This window comes from Amblyomma mixtum, chromosome 2, assembly GCF_055824585.1.
Source record: "Amblyomma mixtum isolate Tamu chromosome 2, ASM5582458v1, whole genome shotgun sequence".
Taxonomy (NCBI): Eukaryota; Metazoa; Arthropoda; class Arachnida; order Ixodida; family Ixodidae; genus Amblyomma; species Amblyomma mixtum.
In genome coordinates this window covers 147,398,874-147,417,776 of record NC_143013.1, presented here as the reverse complement: position 1 = coordinate 147,417,776, position 18,903 = coordinate 147,398,874, and the positions used below count along the sequence as shown (strand labels likewise).

General features: G+C 47.2%; 2 protein-coding genes across 2 annotated transcripts in view; both read left to right on the top strand.

Annotated features, from left to right (window-relative positions):
• Positions 1–18,903, top strand: part of LOC149361205 (uncharacterized) — a 49,847-nt gene that overhangs the window by 10,136 nt on the left and 20,808 nt on the right. The window contains exon 2 of the mRNA XM_089569468.1: positions 220–359. Coding sequence (XP_089425594.1) covers positions 220–359 — 140 coding nt within the window. The remainder of the gene's footprint in view (positions 1–219; positions 360–18,903) is intronic.
• On the top strand, positions 5,376–17,476 carry LOC149361206 (uncharacterized). Its single transcript, XM_089567448.1, has 3 exons — positions 5,376–5,382; positions 14,240–15,001; positions 17,472–17,476. The coding sequence occupies exons 1-3, from the start codon at positions 5,376–5,378 to the stop codon at positions 17,474–17,476; spliced, it is 774 nt and encodes a 257-aa protein (XP_089423574.1).

The following is an 18,903-nucleotide window of genomic DNA, read 5'->3' as shown; positions in this document are numbered from 1 at the left end:
TCTGTTACTAACGTGCATGTTCTTTACGCTCTTCTGATTCCGAGGTTTATGTTCCAGCGCATGGGTAGAATGAAGCTCTTGAATTTGCGATTATTTATTACTTGTAAAGTACAAGCTGTCTGTCCTACCTTATTTACAGTCAGTCGCCTGCAGCAGTAAACCGAAACTTGGGTCCTGTAGGTGCTGCTATACTACTACATTGTTTACTACAATATGCAGGCGCATCCTCGGGTATTGGAGAAGCGACGGCTCTTCACTTCGCCTCTCTCGGGTGCTACCTCTCCCTCACGGCCAGAAATGCAGTGGAGCTGCGAAGGGTGGCCCGAGAGTGCCGCGCTAAGGGAGTCCCCGAAGATAAGGTAGGGAGGAGGCATCTGAAGGTTTTGAAAAAAAAAGTAGCAGGAGCTGCTGCAGCGGACCGCAGTGAACTGGAACTGGTGAAGAAGGCGAACAAAAAATTATGAGGAGAATGTTGATGTTTTCGCTGTTTTTTCTGCACAGTCGATAGTGCAGAAAGTGGCTGAATTGTTCAAACCCGGACGGCGAAGAGAAAGGCCGCAACAACGGCACGTGAAAGTAAAGGACTGGAGAAGCGCTGACTCAAAACTGCATTTCTATTATGCCCTTTATACGGCCATTTTATTTGGCGCACACTAAGATGCCTCGGATACGCAATAACCCGAACTCTTGAAGGTCTCAGACCCTTTAAATATCTGGCAAAACAAGTTATCTTTGTTGCCATCGGAAGAAAGACACGCAGCTATAAGAATGCCAGTAAGCTGAGAAATGGGGACGGCTGATCTGGACTGTTGCTTTGTGCTCTCTTCTCAGAGTGTTATTGCAACGTTACGTTTGGACAATATACGCTTTTGTTCATAAAATTAAAAGTTAATAACAGACAGCTTCATTTCAATACTAGCGGCGTTAACAAATTTCCAGCGTCCTTGTTCAAACGCTTTCATTAATTACAGGGACGCAAAAATGTGCACCGCACACATTGGTGCAACATTAAGCTAGGCAACAGTGAAGCGCAACATTAGGGCACGACAAATGAATGTCTCTTTTAACCAAATTTGTGTTTTCAATATACTAAATCAGGTACTGCATCAGCCTCCGGCAGGGATCTTTTACGACGATTTTCACGCATTCGTCGCCACGAAACCCACGAACCAGCATGAAACCCATCGGCCACAAAACCTTTTTTGCCTTTATTTCCTGTTCATGCTCAAAAAGATATTACAGCAGCAGCAGCAGAGCAAAATAACAATACACTGTAATTGAAAGTGGCAGCCGCAACTCAGGCTGCGCTGCGTTTAAAGAACGTTTAAAGATTTCCAGATAACTTACAACTTGCATCTGTTCAGGTTGGTCACACTGAGCAACCTAAAGTTCGTTTGATAAGCCACACGTTGGACAAAATATTCCCTCGCTGAGCCATTCTCGTTCTCCGTAGACTGTGGAGACGGAGCAACAGGAATAAGTCGTATGGCACACCCCCTTCATAATCTCAATCTCGACAGGTAGTAATCGCTTCGCTTTTTGGTAGACAAAGGTGAACCTAGCATTTGCGAGCCTTACGACTGTATGCTTATACGTAGGTGTATCATTAGAATGAAAGACAAAATAAATTGAAAATTGAAAGGAAATAAAAATTAATGAACAATGCTTTCGCTTTCAAAGCACACAAGTAGTCTTACGTGCCCTTCGTAATTTACTGCATGTTTCTTGAAGAAGAAACATCAATTTCAGTATATTTTGCACTAAGGAACATAATTTACAGGTTCACGCCTCCCAAATCCTCATTGGAATTGTACAGCAGCGCCTGGCAGACAGTGAAAAGTCGCATACAGTGATTTATGTAAATAAACAAGGACAGTATATAAGAAAAGCAAACATGAAATTATGTCAGAAACACAAAAATTTAACTCGCCAAAGTTGAAAGGCAATTAGAAAAAGATCAGGATGCGTCCAACCACATGAACACCAAAACTATGTCAACATTTACAGGGGATTAAAAGCACAGGAAAAAATGAAGGACACACTGAAGCTCCTACTTAAGGGTATGACACGATGTCATTATGGATTAATTCCTATACATGCAGCAGGCCATTCTATTCTTTGCATCGTTGGGAGTCATCATATCCCTCCGAGCAGTGGTGCAGCGGTTAAGCGATGAGCCACTGCCCTGAGATCACAGGTGCTCCCAGCGGTGGGCCTTTCGCGGCCAAGGTTGCTGTTCCCGGCGACCCGCCATTAATGTAACTACCAACTGACAAGGCGGACAGTTTGCTCACAATCGGGTGGGCAGGCTGTTTGTGTTGCACGCACACACGGCGATACCCGGCTTTATCTAGCAGAGTGAAGCTATCGCTTCAAAGGTGACCACGAAAGGGCCGACAAGATGACAGAGGCGAGGAATTGCTGCATAGCTGAAATTTAAGAATACGATTGACCGGTCAGGTGAAAACAAATGAACGCTATAGTTTCTTTAGTTTATAGTTTGTATTTGGACAGGATGCATGTAACGGCAGCGCATTAGGGAATTACGGCACATAGAAAGCACCAGTTCTTTTACCATGTAGAGTGAAACAGCATGGAACAGTACTTATATTTTCCGACCGGAGGCATCTATTTGGAATACGTTCATCTTTATATACACTTGGCTGAATACTTTGCACCGTAACTATTTCAGATAGTAGAGAATTAAAGCTTGGAAGCTTTAGAAAACGAAAACTGAAACATCATATATCTTTGAATGTTGTAAATCATAAGGACTGTTTTTTTAAAGATTGAGTGCAATATACAGTTCAATCTTTTTTGTCACAGAAGAACACAGTGCCCGTAAACTGTTTACCGTATCTTTAAAAACTGTAAGCCAAGGCGTTTATGATTGTTTTTCAAACAGAAAATGCCATGTAGTATCTAATATTTCACAGCGCTCAGGAAACTGGAAGAATCGCTGGGTCTTGCTTCCCTGTAGCCCCATATGCGCCAAATTGTGCTTCTATTTTTCTCGTTTCCCTGTTGTGCAAGTGTCTGGTTCGCCGATGTCACTGCTTTAAATTTTCTGCGAAGTGTGTGTCGAGACTCTACAGGTTTGCATTTATGCCGATCGTTTCTGAACAGCAAGCAGAGTTTTGTTCCTTATTCGCATTTATTCGTTTCCTCCTCCCAGAAATGAGACTAGGTAACACCAGGCTGTCACCGTCGACGAAAAAACGCTAGTTTACTGCTAAACTTCAAACTAAGCGTGACTTTGTCTAGGATAACCCTGGAAGAAGTCCTCCGTAGCGCCGCCATTTTCAATCAAATAAGGCTCCCCCTCTATACCCAAATACCCTCCTCCAACACGCCTGCGGCACGAAAGTACTAGGAAATCTCTGCTTCCAAGACTCGCGTAGGGCCCATCTCAGCGATGAGAGCTTGCGTGCTGTTAGTTTCCTGTTTTGGGGCCATTAGAACCCCATAAACTAAAATTTCCTTCTTTTTCTCTTTTGCGCTTACGCCAACATGTTATTTACCACTTAAAAATAAAACTAGGCCAAGAGTCAGCGCTAGTGTCGTACATTTATTCTAAATATTTCAATGTTCCGCGCTAACTTTCCGCCCCGGAAGTATACCAGCTGGTCAAGTTTTTCACCCATAAGATCCTCTTTTTGGGCCCTAAAGCTTTTGGCTACGCTCATGCTTTGGGCTTAGCACAGCTGTTGCAGCTCGGTTTCGCCAGCGCGCCGCGCCGCCGGCAGAAGCAGCTGCTCTGCACCACGTGACCAACCCACATGACGAACCACGCGACCAACGGCGCCGCCACGGAGCTCAAGGGGTGCCACGCTGAAGGCTCGAAGAGCTGGCGTAGTGTAGCTCTCGCTACAAAAGCAGTGAATTCATCTCGGACTGCGTTTTCTCATGTCGTTCTTCTCATCTTTCATCCTTTGTAGCTGCGCTTCCATATGCTTGGCACCAGTAAGTGTGCGCCTTTGCAGTGCATTTCAGCTCTTTACGTCAACAGACAGAGAGGATCAACTGTGTCTCCATCGACAACTTTATGTAGCCGCACACGAAGGTATGAAGGCTGCGAAGGAGACCAGGCGCATGGCTATGGTCCTTAAGGCTGGCCAACATTTATAGCGCGTCGAACAGCGAAATAAGGCAGAGACGCTGAGAGTGCTGCGCATCACGGGGAAACGACAGACCGCAGCCGCACGTAAAGCACCAAAGGCGGCCAAGGAATTGATTGACGGTGGCGGCTACTGAAGTCGCGAAAGTGGTTAGAGGGACCAATAGACTATGTCCCGCCTGGTTTATCGGATTCCAGCCTTAGGCCTTTATGAGAAACTAAGCCTCATGACAGAGACGGCGAGGGAAATGACCAAGGGCTAAAGGTATAATTAAAATGTAATTAAAATAAATCGCTAAAGCAACCCCGCCCCCACCGCCCTGCCCTCTCGCGGATTGTAAATCACCCATATGACTTTAAACGGACGAGGTGTAGTCATCCCTCTCTGGCGAAAGCGCACCCATTTACCGAGGTGAGGAACCCAGGTCAGCACTTCTTGGTGGGATATCAGTTGCTTCAACTGCTCAAATCTTTTTTATCATATCGAATGGTTCCGCGTGTTCTCAGTACAGATAGTGCTGGCCTTATATTGAGTTCAAGCCAGGATGCCAGCTATGACGGAACTTGAAAGCGCGAAAGGAGCGCCCAGCGTCACACTGATGATCACCTCGATTATAAGGAGAAAATTACAGCCTGGGCAAATTAAACGACTTTTCGATGATTTCTTGCATGCTGGCTCATCCTGGAAAAAATCCTGTGCGCGTTCATTACAGCATAAAAACCTCGTGCTTCTTGCGTTTTCAGCATCATCCGCCCGAAATAACTCACGCAGTGGAAAATAGCAACTCGCCTGCGTTATTACCCTGCAAACGTATACGTAAGGGCGCTTTTAATTTTTTTCACCCAGAAACTCGTAAAACAAGACATGAACGTACCTGCCAGCCATTCAGACAGTGGAATCAACGGTACTGTGCCGCGCCGACCGATCCTCCACTGACATTTTCTCGATGCAGACCGAATGCGACGTCGAGTTCATGACAAGCGTCAGTGAGGTCAAAAATTCTCTTTTGGTGTGCCATACGATCTCGGGTTAAAGATCAGGAAGGCCCGCACTGTTCGACAGAAAGTATAGCACGAGCTGACATTAAGATTTTACGAAATTTCACAGGGAAGTATGGAGAGTGACGTTCCAAGCGATTGTTTTCAAGAACCTTAAGTTGGAGCAAGAAGCCGAGCTGTAACATTTTGTACCGTTACATTGCTTAATTGTTTATTTCATCTATTTCATATTAAATTCTACTCTGTTGGTGACACGGTAATGCCCGGTGGGTAATGCTTCAAATATCCAGTGAGATATTGAAAGACGAGATGGGAAATAAAAGGCGGAGAAGTTTGGAAATTGGTATAACGGTTTTGTACCTGACGCTGCGGGAACTGAACAGGATATATGAATCGGAAGGCGAAATGGGAGCGCAGGTTAAAAAAAAAAGAGTATCAGCCAAAGAACTTGGGGCACGGCTAAGTCACAGCGTAAAATAATGCTCACCTATTAAAACAAAGAACAGCATACGCGTATGCAACTGAAGCTGTCAGATGTTACTCTGGGCTCGTGCCTGTGCTTTGCTCGGAAATGCTTACATCATCAATCGCGGTTAAACTGGGCTGTACCTTGTTATATTAGGCCCTGGCTTCGAATAAAAAAAGAGCATGCCTTGTTTTCTTGGGGCTGCACTTTCCTGAATTTAGAATTCTTACCACCAAGCATTTATGTAAGCAAAACATGTTCTTGCTCACATGTTTCTGCTGTTTCATACAGCCGATGATCAGTAAATCAACTTATTCTTTGAGGCTTTGAGCCGGCAGAGTGTTTGTGTGTGTACTCGCATACGGTACAGGTCAAGCCAGCCATGGCAAGAAAAATGGGGTGGCGGCATCACGTCCACATGATGTGCACAGCAAGACAAGCAACACCGCTTCAGACAAACCGATACATGTCGTACGTCTATATACGAGGTCTGTTAGAAAAGTATCCGACCTTTGGCCGTTGAAAACAAACTTGCATAACTGGAGCGTTGCAAACCTAGTCATCTTTAAAGTAGTCTACTTGGGACTCCACACACTTCTCCCAGCGGTGCTGCCGTTGTGGGAAGTATTCCGAAAAGGCCCTTTTCGGAATGGAGTTTAGCTCAGCTGTCGTTGCAGCCATAATGTTCTTCCTTGTCTGAAATTGCGCTCCTTTCAATGGCTTTTTGATTTTGGGAACCAGCCAGAAATCACAGGGGCCATATCAGGACAGTAAGGAGTCTGTTGAACTACAGGAGTCTGGTTTTTCACCAAAAAATCTGATTGGAGTGCGAGGAATGTGCAGGAGCATTGGCGCGATGGGTGCGCCAATTTCCTGTTGACCTCAGCTCCGGGTTCTTGCGCCGCACAGCATCACGTAGGCAACGGAGGACATCCCTGTAGTACTCTTTGGTCATTGTTTGACCCTGTAGAGTGCGTACTCGTGGTCTGCCACACAGAGGGTGTCAAAGAAAGCAGTCAGCATCACTTTCACATTGCTGCGCAATTGGCGGGCCTTCTTAAGTCTTGGTGACGTGGAATGCTTCCACTCTGACGACTGGGATCTGGTTTCCGGGTCGTACCTGTACACCCAAGACTCGTCACTAGTGATTATGATGTTGATGAAGTCGGGGTCACTGTTTGCGGAATCCAGCATGTCCTGTGAGACTTCAACACGGAGCTGCTTTTGCTCCACCGTGAGCAGCTTCGGCACGAATTTCGCCGCAACTCTCTCCATGGCCAAATCTTCGGTGATAATAGAATATGCGGAGAAATTGCTCATGTCCACCTCTTCCGCAATTTCTCGGATAGTCACGCGACAGTCCCGCATCACCATAGCGTTCAGTTCGGCAATGACCTGGTCATTTTGGCATGTTGATGGCCGATTGTAGCGTGGCTCGTTCTCCACCGATGTGCAGCCATCTTTAAAACAATTGTAACACTGCTTAAACTGTGTGCTGCTCATAGCATCTTCACCGAAAGCTGTCTGAATATTTCGAATGGTTTCCACTCGGCTGTCGCCAAGTTTATGGCAAAATTTGTTGCAGTAGCGCTGCTCCTTTCACTCCGCCATTTTCCTTGCAATAAAAAACCGACGAGAGCACTGCACACTGCCTCACTCAAACGCTGCTTCTCAACGACTGACGCTATCGGCAGGCGGGAAAAAATTCATGCAAGCGCATGAAGGTTCAAGGTCGCCTGATGCAAGCGCGCTTGTCTCATATCCCTCAGGTGTTCGCAAAAAAAAATATAGTCGGATACTTTTCTAACAGACCTCGTATACTGGCCACTGTGTTGTGTTGCCAGTTTTCCCGATATTCCTAAGAAAATTGGGACGCGACTGTTTATTGTAAAGCGTTCCTAGGGATTAATCGTTGCATATATCTTGCCTGTGCGAGTCCAGTCGGATACTGGCTTGTGATAGGGATCAGAATAAACGGCATATGCACCTTAAATTGTATCCCTTCCCCGACTTTCATATAAAAAATGTGATGCAACTTTTTGTCGTGCAGCGTTCCGGCCGGTGTCATACGATCGTATGTGTCTGTGGATTGTGTCATACATAGCGTCAGCGAAAACGGCGCGGACAGTTGACACAAGTTCACACAACCTTGACAAAATATGCCAGCTGGTGTGTGCGATGTTCGAAGGCGAAAGTCTTTAATGGCTGATACTCGCGGCTATGACTCTGTCCGTCCATCCTTTGCATCTGAAGTGAAACTCATAACTAGTCATTACTAGTCACAAGTCATGACTAACTAGTCATTAACCAGAAAGGCGACAGCCTTTCTAGGCTCACGTAGCGAAAATCTGTGCGCGGGATCTGTGCGTCACATCTGTGCGCTTATGTGTCACTCGATAAGCAAAGGAATCCTAGAACCTTGCGCACTGCGAGAATCGAACCACTATCCTTCCGTTCCGTAGCCGAGCGTGCTAACCACTATGTTGTGCCGACTTGCTACCAACGTATATGCAGTTCTCTTTGTCTAGCGTAAGGACGCTGGAGAGCGTCATGGGAAAGGCGTTCGCCTCATCGCACTTCAGATCACCAAAGTGCCCCCTCGACGTTCTATTGCCGATGATTGTCCCACTATTATGTTTCTGCCAAGAGCCTGCATGTTACTGCCTAGTCGAAGTCACCCAAGGCGATCTTCTTGTATTGATTATGTGAGATTTAGAAACTTACTTGAGTGTATTAAGTTTGAAAATATAATTAATGATGGCATAAATAATGAATCCAAAAATTTGTTTTTATGTTACCAATGTAGCTACCCAATCTGCGCGTGAATATCTTAAACATAATTATAATGACCACGTATGTATGCCCACTTGTTTTTCTGAAGAGTAAGGATTCATACTACTATAACAGCTGAAAAGTAAAAGAAATTAATATTACCGCAAGCAATTTAAGTATTACAGGAATAAGTGAGTAGCAATGATTAGAAAAGCAAGAAAAGTGTTTTATGAAAAACTGGTTAGTCCAAACAAGCACGGCACGAAATAACTATGGAAGATAGTCAAAAACGTAATTGGGAGACAACGACAAATACTACCCCCGCAATATCTCGTCACACGTTCCGAATTATTTTAATGATTGCTTCATGAGTGTTGGTTCTAGTCTCGCTAGCCAATTCCCATTGCAGTTATCTGCCCCGCCGCGGTGGCTCAGTGATTACGGCGCTCGGCTGCTGGCCCGAAAGATGCGGGTTCGATCCTGGCCGCGGCGGCTGAATTTCGATGGAGGTCAAATTCTTGAGGCACGTGTACTGTGCGATGTCAGTGCAAGTTAAAGAACCCCAGGTGGTCAAAATTTCCGGAGCCCTCCTCTACGGCGTCCCTCATAGCCTGAGTTGCTTTGGGACGTTAAACCCCAATAAACCTAAACCGTTGCAGTTATCTACCTCACGTATACCTAAAGCTGTTTGTAATTCTTCACCACGTTTCTTCTGACAGTAAATAAAGCAGTTGGTCTTGATGGCATCCAGACAAGTTCAATCAAAGAAAACGATACCCTTTGTCCATACCTATGCCACTTGATCAATCACTCCAAAGTACCTATATATAACGACGAAGATGAAAACCAACCAGATACTTACAGGCCAATATCTCTACTGAGTGTGCTAAACACCCCTCCAATACCTAATTGCGCAACAGGTTAAAACTTATCTCAAAAAGAAAAACATCATTGCACCTCAGCAAGACGGTTTTGTGGAAAACAGATCAACTTCAGCAGCTGTATTAACATTATTGCAAACCCTTAAATCCACCATGAATAAAAATGACATAGCTGTCTTTGTTTTCCTAAATATTAAAAAGACTTTCGACATGGTCTACCATCCCATCTTGTTGCAGAAATTAGAAAGATATGGTTTTGCACAGAGTTCGCTTAAATACTTTAATAGCTACTTATCCTCACGGAAACAAAAGGTAATGTTTTATGATTTTATGAAAGATATTAACATATATATGGCGGTGTACCGAGGACTCTGTCATGGTTCCCATTTTGTTTTCACTTTATATAAATGTTCTACGACAGGCGCTTCACTCTTCACAATTAATAATGTACAGAGATGACGCCGCTCTAATAGTTACTGCTGAATTTCTCTCGAAAATTCAAACAACAATACTGAGTGAACTGAAAATCCCGCCTTTCTGGTTCTTTGAAAATCCTTTAACCTTGAATATAGCCAAAATTATGTACGTCATTTTTCACGGTGGGTAGAAGACAACGAACAGTTCAATTACACTTACTCTAGGTAGCTCCTTACTACAACCAGTCTCGTCTTTCTAATACTTGGAAGTTATTTTTTATTGCCTTTTACACTAGAAAAAAAACAAACTAACATCGTACGCCAAAAATTTGCTTCCAGATGCCGCATGCTCATTAAGGCAAGATAATATTTTGCGTACGATGTATAACGCTCCCTATTCTACTATCTGTTATTCACGTATCAGCCACTGTCGTGAATCTTGCGGGCAAACTATAAAACCTGCTTGGCACCTTTATTTCATCTCCAAAAACGGGCTCTGAACGCGATAAGATCGGATTGGGATTCCTCTAGGAGCAACATTTTTTATGCTAATCATGTGCTATCTCCCACCCTTGCTCAACTATAAAATCTCGCTCTTGATGCGCAACATATTGAACAATCGCTCTCCCCTTCCGTTAAGCTTTTTTGCCTCACCTTCCCGCAATACAAGACAAGCGTCCTATTGTAAATTTAACCTTCCGAAATGTAGCAATCTACATGGTGAACGCGTTATAGACTACAATGGAGCAAAACTATGGAACAGATCGCCGATCGAGGTAAAATTAGCCAAAAATCTTAAAGCCATCAGCAAACTCATTACAAGACTAATCAAACTTTGCCTCAAACTCTTGTTTTGTGTATTCTTGCCAGCTCATTTGTTTGGTATCTGGTGTTGCTATCTTTTCCGTTCTATTGTTTTCATATTTTGTATTTTCTGTATTTTGTATTTTCTATTCTTCTTGCAGTCACTTAACTGATTCTTGGTTTTTGTTGCGTATTTTTTGTAAACATGCACTACTGTGTACATCATGATTAACTCTTTAGTCTTCCGCGCTCTGCGGTTTAACTACAAGTTATTTTTGTATTGGACCAGCCACTAGCGTTTGTAGCTGTCGGTCCTAACAGTGTTTCCGCACAATTCCTGTTATAGCAATAAAGTTTTCATAAAGAAAAAAAAAACGCAATGGCTGCGGCGTGTCATTTCGTTCCTGAATGTCATTGCGGCCGGTTGTGTGTGTGCTCGTGCAATGAATAGCGAACCATCAACGCTTTAGTATTCCCCCACCTAAGCAGTCCTAAATGTCTCTGCCTAATTTTTCAGAGCGAAAGCTCTCCTTTACGAACAAAGCTGTGAAAACTGTTTTAGCACAGAAGACTGACATCGAATAAATAAATAAATAAATAAATAAATAAATAAATAACTGTGCTAGAACGGCTATTTGAGCAATCTGGTATGAATTCATTGGTACGGAGCAGGTCAGAGCGACGAGAGATATGAAAAGAGAGGACACACAATAAGGCGCTGGACTACCAAGTGAAGTGAAGTGAACCCGACAGAGCTGTTGCTGACGCATTCAGTTCCTAACTGCTTGATTTTGAAGGCTTCTAAGATTTCTCATTTAATCTACAATTTGCCACGGCCGATAATTCTGACATTATGGAACAGAGGGGTGCAGTCTTTGCAGTGGTTGCAATGTCTCCTGCTTGTGAACGTGACCTTTCCGCTGGTTTTCCACTTACCATGCACCAACTGGTTCCACAAGCTACGCTTCTTCAATCCTATATTAAGCCACCGATCCGTGGAGTCTATGTATGTTCTTCCGCACGACAGCGGAATGCTGCAGACTAAACCTATGAATCATGTTAAATATTTATGTTATGGTATTGTTCTAAACTCGCAACTAAAATGGAATGACCATATAGATCACATTAAATCCTCAGCTTTAAGTAAACTTAGTTTTCTTCGCCATAAACTTAAGGACGCACCTAGCAACTGCAAACTATTAGCCTACAATACTCTTATAAGACCAAAACTCGAATATGCCGCCATCATTTGGGACCCACATGCAAAAAAAGACATAAGAGAATTAGAAAAAATACAGAGGGGCGCAGTACGTTTTATATTTAATAAATACAACAGAACTGATTCCCCATCTTCGTTAATGTCAGCAAATGATATTAAACCTCTCCACGTCAGACGCAAGATAGCCCGCCTATCGTTCATTCACCAACTATTCCATTGAAAACTAGGCATCTCTCCAACCCCCTATGTGCAGTTCTCTGAAACGCGTAGAACTCGTCGTCATCATAATCACAGTTTAGCACCATAGTTCGCTCATACTAACGGTTTTAAAATTTTCTTTTTTCCCGAGAACTATTGACGAATGGAACGCCCTGCCTCTACAAGTGATATCGGCTGTTGATTTTGACTATGCACTTTGTGACCTATTTTAGATTGTATATGTGCTACAGTGTTGTGTGAATGTGTTTTTCTGCCCTCCCTGCCTGGATCCAAATGAGGGTCTGCAGTATTGTGAAAATAAAATAATAATAAATAAACTGGTGCCGAATACTAGATCCCTCATTGGCGTGTGACTCGGCTCTCCTGTGAGCCCACGCGCAAATCTGGCCAAGATTTCTTGGAACACAAAACAAAGCTTTTACGCCGTATCTTGATCATACTTTCTTCAAACGATGTGCCATTCCATGGACGTAGGGCACCACTGCATTCTTTCACCTTTCTTTTGGTTCACGTTCAGGGACACCTGTCCGACGTTTTCTGGATTTCAACAAACTGTCGCTCGCCGACATCACGACGAAAAGCTGAAAACTGCCGCTTATGAACCTCGCACTTCGGTCAGAAAGATGCTTTCAGTGGTGTGGAAGCATGACTTCGAGATCGCTGATCCTAAGCAAGTAATTTCAATACCTGTTTTTACAAGTTTTGAATGAGCAGACCTGTAGAGGAGCGAGGGTTTTGTTGTTCGGGCCTCGTAAGCCTAGCACGTGTGCTTCGAAAGCTCCTTCAGAAAGCTCAACCGAAGGTTCAGAAAACACAGGTCATTGCTTTGCTCGAGTTCCAACGTTTCCAACGTGAAGTACGTACCCATCGAACAGCCCTCAAAAACGTCCAGCACATTTTCATGCATACGAGGCGGCAGACTTCCCTCGACAACGACAAGTTACCGGTCCACAAAAAAGAACGCGCGCGCATTAATTCCTTTCAGTCACGCGAGTGCGTGGCGGTCGACCTTGGCTAGAAAAAATATCGCTTCAGCAGGGCGCCACGCATGCTCCAATGCAGGCACCGGCTTTCTGCGCAAATAGGCCAACAAGCCGACACAAGCGCAGATTTCATGTTAAAGGGTAGTAACTTCAGGAAGGACACAAGAGATATGCCAAAGTGGCTTCAAACAACCATTCATCACTGTCATTGATGATACTCTCTGACACACTAAAGCACAGCGACCAGCGGTAGCGAGGGATAAAGGTCGACCCCGTCAATGCTGAAGAGTTATAGCCAACATGGCTATTACCTGAAAAAAAAAAACTGCGTGTGGTACTACCTCTGAATTCTTACAGCGTCACGCTGTCATGCGGAAGAACATACATAAGCTAGAAGGATCGGTGCTTAATAAGCGATTACGGGACCGTTTCCGTTTCCTCTTTAGTCGGCCTTTCAGGAACCCAGCTGAGCATAGCGATTCATGCGAAGGGTGTCCGCCATTTCTAGATAGGACTGTCGTGTTATTCAGGCACCGAGATAAACAACCCGAGAGCTCGCAGAAGCGTTTCAGATCAGAAAAGCAGGATACTCAAGCGTTAGCACCGCAACCTTGGCATTGCATGTGAAGGATTCCACTTTGATTGACAGCCTTTTTTTAATTCTTGATTCACCATTGGACATGTTGTTTAACCCCTTGACTAACAGCAATGTTTAATCGCAGTTTTTCTCAGAATAAACTTCACTTGCCAGTGCAGCGCCTCGTTGTGTTACTCGTCCTTTCATATCTGCCGTGGCTCCGCGCGGCTCAGTAGCAATGAAATAAAATAATTATTGCTGCGACTGGGCTTCGAGCCAGCGACGGTGCGAACAGATCATCTACGCTTATCTGTTGGCACGAGAGCACTGTGCTATCTCTCCAGCCGATCACGCTTCATGTTAAGCTACAACACACTTCAGCGCTGTGCATTGCACATTGTCGTCTTCATCAACGACTGCTACTATCGCACTACTAATATTTTATGTTAAAACCCTATCATTTTGTGTTAGAATGCCATTTTTATCGCCATAAATTAACAGATTAAGCAGACATAAAATGGTGCTCATATTGTCAGTGGAAAACGAAGAAGACAGTGCTGGGCTCGTGCGCGGAGCGCGAAGAGGACGAAGTGTGATCTGTGCGCCGTTGGCCGTTCGATTGAGCTGCTGTCAGCATCCCTCAGTGACTACTCCTTGTGTGCCTAGATTTACGTAACATCTCTTGGTGGAAGTCGCGGGTTCGAGCCGCCATGCCGCTGACCCGACGAGCCGACGAGCCGACGAGCCGATCCGTCGAGATAGCTACCGACGCGCCTGCCACGCCAGCTGTCGTCCTAGCCCACCCTCGAGACCAGGGAACATTATGCGGTACCGATGGCGTGGACGTCGAAGACTGGCTCTCGCTGTACGAGCGTGTGAGCATACACAACAGGTGGGACCCCACGATGAAGTTGGCCAACGTCATTTTCTACTTGACGGGCACTGCAAGGGTCTGGTTCGAGACACACGAGGAAGAACTGACCAGTTGGGACCTGTGCAAGCAGAAGCTTACCGAATTGTTCGGTAAGCCATTCGGACGCCAGCTGGCTGCGAAGAAGGAGCTTGCATGCCGCGCACAATCGTCAACAGAGTCATATGTGTCTTATATTCAGGACATTTTAGCCCTCTGCATGAAAGTTGATTCCGCCATGTCCGAGAGTGACAAAGTCGGTCACGTTCTCAAGGGAATTGCAGACGACGCCTTCAACTTGCTGGTATACAAGGACTGTGGAACGGTTGACGCCATCTTAAAAGAATGCCGCCGGTTTGAACAAGCGAAAAGCCGCCGTATTTCCCCCCAGTTCACGCGGTTGCCGAACACGGCGGCAACGTCGTCCTGCGTAGATTCATCCCAACCGTGCTCCCTGCCAACATCTGACAGCCTGACACGACTTGTACGCCGAGAACTAGAGGCAGAGTCTCCCACAATTTCCCTGTTATCGGTACCGGACAGTGCCCCTGCAGTATCCCTTATACAGGCTGTTGTCCGACAAGAATTCGCCAATCTCGGGATACGACCTGTATGCTCCATTAGTTGCGCAGATGCTCGTAATGTGTCTCCCGTGCTCGGTGCCCGACATCCGTACCACACTCGCCGCAGCCGCAATCCGGATGAGTGGAGAACACCTGACGACAGGCCCATCTGTTTTAACTGCTCCCGAGTTGGTCACATCTCCCGACACTGCCGAAGCCGTCCGTCATCGACCTACCGCCGCTATCCTGATTCTTTCTATCCCCGCCGCTCGTCGTCGCCCCCTGAGCCACAGCTCGCAAGCTCCGACGCTCAGGCCCCTCCAACTAACCGCTCGTCGTCGCCTTACGGTCGTCGATCTCCGTCGCCCCAAACTCGCCGCCCATCATCTCCTGGCCCGTATGCTCGATCCCGTTCGGAAAACTGATGGCTGCAGCGTCTGGAGGTGATGCTGCTCCGACGACCGACCTTGAAAATCCTCCTTTGATTCTACATGCCCGACGGAATATACTTAGCGTCGACGTGGACGGGATCCCTGCTACCGCTCTCATCGACACGGGAGCGCACGTCTCCGTTATGAATGCCTGTCTACGTCGTCGCCTAAGGAAAGTGCTCACTCCTGCCCACTCCGCTGTTCGTGTCGCCGATGGCGGTACTTCCGCTGTCGTTGGAATGTGCACAGCCCGTGTGTCAATCGCCGGCCGCCATACTTCGGTTCTCTTCACTGTCCTCGAACACTGCCCTCATGACCTCATCCTTGGCCTTGACTTTCTTTCCGAACATTCTGCCCTCATTGATTGCGCCACAAGTGTCGTTCAACTCGCCCTACCTTTTAACGAGGAGCCACCGGCCCCAGTAGTCCATCGCCTATGTACCGTGGATTTTGTCCGCCTGAACCCCGAAGCCGTCACATACGCATCATTCTCTTCCGTCCCACCAGTTCCCGATGGCCAATACATCGTTACTCCAGCCCTTGATGTGCCTCTCACACGGAGTGTTGCCCTCGCACATACAGTGGTCACTATGTTTGCCAATCGAGCGTCCCTTCCGATCCTCAACTTTTCATCGCACGTTCAGCCGCTTCCCCAAGGCTTGTCGCTCGCCACGCTGTGCCCTGCTTCCGACTGCGTTGTATCAGCTGTCACCGGCTGTGTACCTCCCTCGCCGAAATGCCCCGAGTCCGACGTCCCACCATCTGACCAATACGCAAAAATGATTGCCCCTGACCTCTTACCAGAGCCAACTCACGACCTCAGGTGTCTTCTTTCCTCATTTCACGACATCTTTGGCTTCGACAACCGCCCTTTGGCTCGGACCTCTGTGGTTACGCATCGCATTAACACCGGTGACGCCGCTCCTATCCACAGACGTCCGTATAGGGTCTCCAGTACTGAACGGAACATCATTCAGCAGGAGGTGGACAAAATGCTTACCAAAGACATTATAGAGCCCTCGTCGAGTCCTTGGGCCTCACCAGTTGTCCTAGTTAAAAAGAAAGACGGGATCTGGTGCTTTTGCGTTGATTACCGGCACCTTAACCGCATCACGAAAAAGGACGTGTATCCTCTCCCCAGAATTGACGACGCTTTGGATTGCCTTCACGGAGCCAAATTTTTCTCTTACATCGACCTTCGATCCGGCTATTGGCAAATTGCTGTGGATTACCAAGACCGTGAAAAGACTGCATTCGTCACACCCGACGGCTTATATCAGTTCAAAGTTATGCCGTTCGGTCTCTGCAATGCGCCAGCTACTTTCGAGAGAATGATGGACTCCTTGCTTCGAGGATTTAAATGGGTTACATGCCTGTGTTACCTAGACGACGTCGTGGTTTTTTCGCCCTCATTTTCCACGCACCTCGAACGACTGACGAGCATTCTTTTTGTCTTCCGTAAAGCCGGGCTGCAGCTCAACTCGTCGAAATGCCAATTCGCTCGTCGCCAACTGACCATCCTTGGACATCTGGTCGATGCCTCGGGTGTCCGCCCGGACCCTGCTAAAGTTCAAGATGTCAAAGACTTCCCTCTTCCGCAATCGTCCAGGGACGTGCGCAGCTTTGTAAGCCTGTGCTCTTATTTCCGACGTTTCATCAAAACTTTTGCTGGCATCGCTCGTCCCCTCACCGCCGAGCGCAATTACTCCATAACGGAGCGCGAGTGCCTCGCCCTTGTTTGGGCGGTCGCTAAATTTCGACCCTAGCTGTTTGGCCGCCTTTTCTCAGTTGTGACGGACCACCACGCTCTTTGCTGGCTTTCTTCGCTGAAGGACCCCACAGGCCGGCTTGGTCGTTGGGCATTGCGCCTGCAAGAGTACTCTTACACCGTTGTTTACAAGTCCGGGCGCCTACATCAAGACGCTGACTGCCTGTCTCGTCACCATGTGGAGCCGCCAGATCCTGGAGACAGTGACCTCGGCCCATGCTTGTTCGCTATCTCTGATCTGCTTAACATCGCGGCCGAGCAACGCCAAGATTCCTCCTTGCGTCCCCTTATTGACCGCCTCACCTGTGCCAACCCCGATCCTTCGCTGCAACTCTTTGTTCTTCAGGATGACATTCTCTACCGCCGCAACCTTCGCCCTGACGGCCCTCCGCTCCTGCTCGTCGTTCCTCAACGTCTCCGCTTGTCTGTCCTCGCGGAACTACACGACCTGCCCACCGCGGGACACCTCGGTGTCTCCCACACGTACGATCGGGTCCGACGCCGCTTCTTTTGGCCCGGCCTTTACCGTAGTGTTCGCCGTTACGTTGCCAGCTGTGACCTCTGTCAACGCAGGAAGCGGCCCTCCACTTTGCCTGCCGGCCTGCTGCAGCCTATCGACGTACCTCTGGAACCCTTTCATCGTGTCGGACTAGACCTCCTCGGACCTTTTCCTACGTCCAGTTCCGGCAACCGTTGGATCGCCGTCGCGACTGACCACGCCACTCGTTACGCTATCACACGTGCATTACCAACCAGTTGCGCACCGATGTCGCCGATTTCCTGTTGCAAAATGTCATCCTTCATCACGGTGCCCCACGCCAATAGCTGACGCACCGCGGCCGCTACTTTTTGTCCCGGGTAGTTGACGACATACTCCGGTCCTGTTCCACGCAACATAAACTCACTACAGCGTACCATCCTCAAACGAACGGGCTTACCGAGCGCCTGAATAGGACCCTCACTGAGATGCTATCTATGTACGTCGCACCCGACCATCGTGATTGGGACACTGCCTTGCCCTATGTAACATTTGCTTACAATTCATCGCGGCATGACACCATGGGCTATTCGCCTTTCTATCTTTTGTATGGCCGGCATCCTGCGTTGCCATTGGATACACTCCTGCCGCCTTCTTCGGCCTCGACCACGGAGTACGCATGTGACGCCATCGCTCAAGCAACCTCGGCCCGCGAAATCGCCCGCGACCGTCTCACCGCCTCCCAGGCCTACCAGAAGTCAGTTTACGACCGCCGACATCGCCCAGTACACTACACGCCAGGATCACTCGTCCTCGTTTGGTATCCCTCTCGCCGTGTCGGCCTTTCAGAGAAACTCCTACATCAGTATAAGGGCCCTTATCGCGTGCTCCGTCAGGTGACCGACGTGCCTTATGAGATTGCCCCCCTCGACCCTCCGTCGTCATCCACCACTGACGTTGTTCACGTGGTTCGCCTCAAGCCGTACCGTGCACCTGCTACGTCTTCCACTTAGCATCGGGACGATGCTTCCGCCGCCGGGAGTTGTGTCAGTGGACAACGAAGAAGACAGTGCTGGGCTCGTGCGCGGAGCGCGAAGAGGACGAAGTGTGATCTGTGCGCCGTTGGCCGTTCGATTGAGCTGCTGTCTGCATCCCTCAGTGACTACTCCTTGTGTGTCTACACTTACGTAACAATATCATGTTGAGATATGCTGTTTCCATGCGACGTCAACATACCAGTGGGTGTGAAATCTGGCACGGACGCAAGACACTGAATTAGTGCATGTGCAAAAAAAATTCG